General features: G+C 44.1%; 1 protein-coding gene across 1 annotated transcript in view; it reads right to left on the bottom strand.

Annotated features, from left to right (window-relative positions):
• Window positions 1–3,646: 3,646 nt before the first annotated feature.
• Window positions 3,647–6,000, bottom strand: part of LOC126497222 (glutamate receptor ionotropic, NMDA 2B) — a 280,734-nt gene continuing 278,380 nt past the window's right edge. The window contains exons 8-9 of the mRNA XM_050135119.1: window positions 3,946–4,175; window positions 3,647–3,667 (exon numbers count right to left, since the gene is read on the bottom strand). Coding sequence (XP_049991076.1) covers window positions 3,647–3,667; window positions 3,946–4,175 — 251 coding nt within the window. The remainder of the gene's footprint in view (window positions 3,668–3,945; window positions 4,176–6,000) is intronic.

Raw genomic sequence — 6,000 nt, 5'->3', positions numbered from 1 at the left:
CTTATCTTGGAGTTACAGTGTCCTGATGGGACATGAGGATAACCACACCTAGACCAAAAGGTTATGCAAATGGCACACAGAGATGCGGCAAAGATAATGTGCCTAGTACCCAGCAAATACTGGTGGGTGGAGGTCTTTCCCCTTCGTGCTAGGTTTGGCAGACAGCAAAAGGGAACGAGAATGTTTATCTGGATAGGTGAGAGATGGAAGAACAAGTACCATGGGCTCATTGTTCGGGGGGGCGGGGGAGAGGGAAGATGCCACTAACTCGCTTACGGCCCTTTCCCACCCAGGAGGGTACAGTGGGGCTGCCAGAGATGTGTCCACATTCCCTCCTGTGGTCGTTCAAGGCTCCCTGCAGTGCACTGTAACCAAAGGGGAGGCATGCAGCAGGAGCAGCACAGAAGCAGGTGCCCTTATCAATAACAAATGAGATCTCAGTGCACTTGTCTTTCTGCCCAAATATGGATGACTATTTAAGCTATAAATGTCAGAGCTACTGATATTCTCCCATCGTCGCTCGGAGATGTTTACCATTCCAGTGATGCAGACAATATGTCATCTGATAGCCCGAATGAGATTCAGAATCCTTCTCTACTGTAATTGTTACTTTCCCAGATGAAAATGTAATTCCTTTGAAAAAAAAATAATCTTCCAAATCATCTCATCTCTACTCTCAATAATATTGTTTCAATGCATAATTATTTTCCTTTTTCTAAATTCAAATAATGTGTTTCCCCACATGTATTCCCATGCCAGTTCCAAGATTTTGTTTTCTTTAGGTGTTTTGAAGTAATGCTAATGTGAATTTTGACATTTTAAGTACACTTTCAAAATACTCTCCTCTGAGTTTTACCACTGTTCCTGACACTAATATGCAGTCATGTGTCATTAGTTACTTAAATGTTTTCTATAATTATGTAGATTATGTTGACACTTTCTGGTAGGATGCTTATAATTTACTATTTTGTCACTTGTGACATTCTGAAATACATCAGATAACCATTTTCAATAATTTCCCGATTAAGCGGTTGTGAAAGGCTCCTGCTGTGTTGTGGCTTTCTTTCCTGTAGTGTCGTGTCCACTGTGGGCACAGGAGGCTCGTAAGTACACAGAGTGCACAGAGTCTCTCTCTACTCTCCTATTTTTTGTCCTAGTAATGACCAAATAATATCACTGACTGTAGGATTCACAGTCAAAGAGAAATACTATTATATACAAGTCTTCAGATTACCATACAGAATATGGAAATTTATTATAATAAAGGCCTGAATAATTGTCATGGAAGAGGGAGAGTGTTGAGCTGCCCAGATGAACCTAGGGAGAGTTCTCTAAGTAAAGGATCTCTAATCTGAGTCAGGATTAAGTAGGGTTTAGTAAGTTAAAACTGGGAAGAGAAATGCTCTAGGCAGATGCTGGATTGAGCCTTGGTCAAGAATGCTGAAGAGTTAAGGATGCCTATGGTGCAGGATGCAAGCATTGTCCAGAGATACTGGAGAACTGGCAGTCATTAACAAAGGACATGGAAGCCTCATCAGAGGGTAAGTATCTGCATTTATTTTCTGTAAAAGAACTGATGTGGTCCAATTTCTTAGAATCCTAACAGCATGACAGACACATGTTTTCTTTGCTATCAGTAGCTTAAGATGGCCATAAGGGAAAGACCCCCCCCCCATGTCAACTATTCTTAGTTCAAATAGAAACTTATTCTGAGTTGTTGCTGGGTGAAATTAAGGTATTAGAGAGATAAATAAAGTGCTGGGAGCTACTTTCAGAGATATTTGAAGGAAACAATAAGACACATATGGTAGATTATCTTCACATGTTAACTGACAGTCTCCAGAAGGTCTGTGCCCCACAACTCTGTTGCCATGGTAATGCATAGCGACATGTTCCCACGATTTGGTCACTTGTTGGTGACACTGACAGAGAACCATATGTCTGACACATGGCGGCAGAGCCCTGAGAGACACATGGCACATACATGACTTTTGGTAGGTATGGCCTACCTGATCTAGATCCAGTCCAAGTGAAGGCCATGATGGAGGTTGGTAGTAAGGAGGGATGAAAGCTGTCTAACCCAAATTCAGTTAGTTTCATAATGACTATACTGAGTGGGTTTGTGTCAACTTGACACAAGCTAGAGTCCTCAGAGACGAAGGAGCCTCAGTTGAGGAAATACCTCCCTAAGATCCAGCTATAAGGCATTTTCTCAATTAGGGATCAATGGGGAGGGCCCAGCCTATGGTGGGTGGTGCCATCCCTGGGCTGGTGGTCCTGGGTTCTGTAAGAAAGCAGGCTAAGCAAGCCAGGTGAAGCAAGGCAGTAAGCGGCACCCCTCCATGGCTTCTGCATCAGCTCCTGCCTCCAGAATCCTGCCCTGTTTGAGTTCCTAGCCTGACTTTCCTCTGATGTTTGATGATGAACAGTTAAAAGCTGAATAAACCCTTTCCTCCCCAACTTGTATTATGGTCAAGGTGTTTCATTGCAGCAATGGAAAGCCTAACCAAGACGGTTACAATAGATGCTGCTGATAGAACCATAGGCAAGAGAAGCTTCAGTCTAACAATGAATCAGGTAATAAATGGATGAATATGTGAATAAATACATCATAAATTATGAGTTACAGCAATATGTGGTGCTTTAAGAAGGGAGAAGGACATGCAAGAAAAAGAAAACATTAAGTTTAAATAAAATAAAGCAAAATAATCAAACAATTAAAGAAACATAAAGCAAAAGGAAAGACAAATCAGATAAACTAAAACCATGCAATATGTCACATATAAACAGTGGATGTAGTGTATTTGTCTATTTCACACACAGACGCTCACATAGACACACACATATGCACACATACTCACATACAGACACGCGTATCACACAAGACACCCATACAATTCCCTCAAGGAACTGTCCCTTGTTCTCATACACTTCTGGGCATTCTAGGTGAATGAAGAGGAGTGGCTGGAGGAACTGTCCCCTGAGTCCTTCTCACGAGGACCTCCAGCCATGTGACAGTGCACTACCTGTCAGCCTGAGAACACACCTGCCTTGATCTCAGGGCTTCGCTCTGGCAGGGGGAACGGAAAGTGACACTTTCGAAATGTTAAAGAACCCAAGAAGAGGAAAACGGTTGCACACGAAAGAATGCCAACTGCTTTGGTCTTGAACTTTCCCAGAGACTCTACAAACACAGCCTTTCTAGTCTCAGACTGTCATGGTTGCTGCATTTCTAGGGGACAAACCTCTCATGGAAACTGGCGTGCTTCAGGCTGACCTACATGATCCCATGCAGTTAGATCAGGGTTTTTTTTTTTTTTGGTACCCCTCAGCTAGGAAAGATGGAGACTAGCAGATACCTCCCTTCCTCTCCCCACTGCCAGGTAGGTGGGGAGGACTGCAACTGGTATGGGGCAACCCACTCATCTGCGCCACACAGGGGCAATCATGCATTAAATAGCACCTCTCTCCGAGATACAATGTGAGCAACCCTCCCGCTCAGCCCTAGGAACACGTGAGTGTACTGAGGAACAAAGGGAGAACCCACAGCCAACCACCATCGGGAGGAAAATGAGATGTAAAGCGCTGGTATCCCCAGTGTGGGTACACAGGGGCGGCCCTCTAATAACACAGCGAACAGGCAGCCCTAGGCTGAGCGGCCACCCGACTGTATCCAACAAGAGCAGCTATGTACTCAGAGAACCTGCTAGCATACCAAGCCCCTTATTTTGCAGCCCAGGGCGCCCTTGTGGCAGCCCTTTACGAATCAGAAGGCAGGCATGAAGGAGTATTAATTCAGTAGGGAATCCAGCTTCTATGCCCATGTCCCAATTGAAGAAAATGCTGTTGATTCTAAACATTTAGAAAATTACCAGGTTCATGAGAACGTTGAGTAGGGTTCAGGACAAGCTAGAGAAAGACGCAAGTCTGAAATGGGTCTCTTACCTTCTTGTCGCTCAGGCCAGAAACCTGGTCCACATACTCCTCTTGGATCATGAAGGCTGCTAAGTTGGCAGTGTAGCTGGCCAGGAAAATGACAGCAAAGAAGGCCCACACTGACACCATGATCTTGGAGGTGGTCCCCTTTGGGTTCTGCACAGGGACGGAGTTGTTGAACACCAGACCCCAGAGTAACCAAATTGCTTTGCCAATGGTGAAAGATGGGCCGCCTGGCTCTAGTGTGATACAAAAGACAGGGAGAAACATTTAAGCCTGAATCACTGGATCTATGTCTATCTACAAGTACCCAGAGTTGGAAAGTTCCTGCAAGAGCAGGAGACGCCTCTGATGATAGCTTTACAATTCAAGAGCATATGCCTCTCCTGGGAGCCTGAGGAAGGCAGAAGAGGGTTTCTTAGAAGCAAATTCAGAGTCCTAGTGTGTGGGGAGAGCTTTTTCCAACTAAAATTCTTTCCACCTTCATATATTAGAGCATCAAGATCTTTTGGGTGAACGTTGGGTAACAATGACCAATTATCCCAATATGATCACATTGACTATTTTTCTTAAAATTTACCATTGTATCTAACAAGGAAGTATTTTAACTTCCAAGACATTAGCAAGAATTGTGTGAGGCCCCTTTCTACTATTACCATAAACCTTCTTGTTGAGTCTCACTAGTGCTGGATGTACTTTTGGTTACATTTTCTTTATTTTCTAGCTCTTAGCAGCTGTCTTTAAAATGACCTTGATTCTCCTAACCCCTTCAATGCTGGCCCTTCCCAACTGCTCTAATGCAGCCACAGCTTCTGTACAAGGAAGCCCAGATAAGAGACCAGTGACTCTTGTTCTGACCATGTGCATCTAGAACAGAAACATGGCTGTCCTTGACAGATGTCCGTCCGTAGGACCTTAGGGCTTCTGCCCATAAGTGATCCGTGACTTGCCTGCTGTCCTTGCTTGGTGGAGGAGAGACCTTGTGTGTTACCTGAATCTTTGTCCACACTTCTACTGCAGAAACGAATGTCTGCCCACAGAGTTTTCTGACAGATTAACAAAGGTCTTGGAACGCTGCCTGCGATGCTGACAGCATGTGCTCAGCCCGCTACATCACCGGGGACTGCCATGCTGAACTTGTTGTCTATCTGTGCAAGTACATCTGTGCGTGTGGACTCGACTTCATACAATAGATGTGCAAGGAGAAAGTTGTTCACAAAGCAGACTTTTGCAAATTGAGCAGTGCCCTAAGGAGACTTGAGCAGAGCAGTGCTGGGCTCCTCTGTGAAGAGAAGGACCCTAAAGCAACATGAGCAATCGTGAGTTCTGGTACGGAGCTGGGAGATGTGAATTTCCGTATTCTGGGTGAGAGGGCAGTATACTCTGTCTTTGGCCTTTAACAGGGCTGACCTTTGTCTACACTTTGGGGATCCTCAGAGGGTTCACACACTAGAGCCTCTCAGGTTGCAATACAGGTCACTGCTCCTAGCAAGTCTTTTGCGTGGAGTAGGGGAGTCAATGACCACACCATATTATGGAGCCATGTAGAACTCCACCTCAGAACACACAAAATATAAGGTAGGTCTGCACTTGGAAGTCCACTGGTAAAGCAGGAGCTCTCAAGATTGGACTGTGACTCTTACCCAAGCATGAATGGCATGTTTATTGAACACCGTTGCCAGGTGATCACCCTAGAGGTTATTATTAAACAGATACAAGGTGAACCTGGCTATTCTAGAAAGACCAAGGTAAATAATCACTATTTTGAAACATACAGTGTCTAAGCTTCTTTCTGGGTTTAGTAAATCAGAGACTAGATCCAAGCACCTTTGTCTTTTAAGTGCCCGTTATGCAATTCTTATTAGGACCTAAGATTAAGGAGCTGTCCTCTTGAAGGTATATTCCAGAATAACAAGAATTCTAAAAGGAAAAGGTTTAGAAGAAGCGGCACAGTTCTTAATCCTGGGGCTTTTATGAAGTTCTGAAGGAGCTATTTATCAGATTCTCAGGACTCCTTCAGAAGTTTGATGAAGTTTTCAAAAATATCAAAAGTGCTTCAAACAC

The sequence above is a fragment of the Alexandromys fortis genome, unplaced genomic scaffold, assembly GCF_014885135.2.
Source record: "Alexandromys fortis isolate MF-2015 unplaced genomic scaffold, M_Fortis_MF-2015_v1.1 scaffold_21, whole genome shotgun sequence".
Lineage (NCBI taxonomy): Eukaryota > Metazoa > Chordata > Mammalia > Rodentia > Cricetidae > Alexandromys > Alexandromys fortis.
This window is presented reverse-complemented; position numbering and strand designations above follow the sequence as displayed.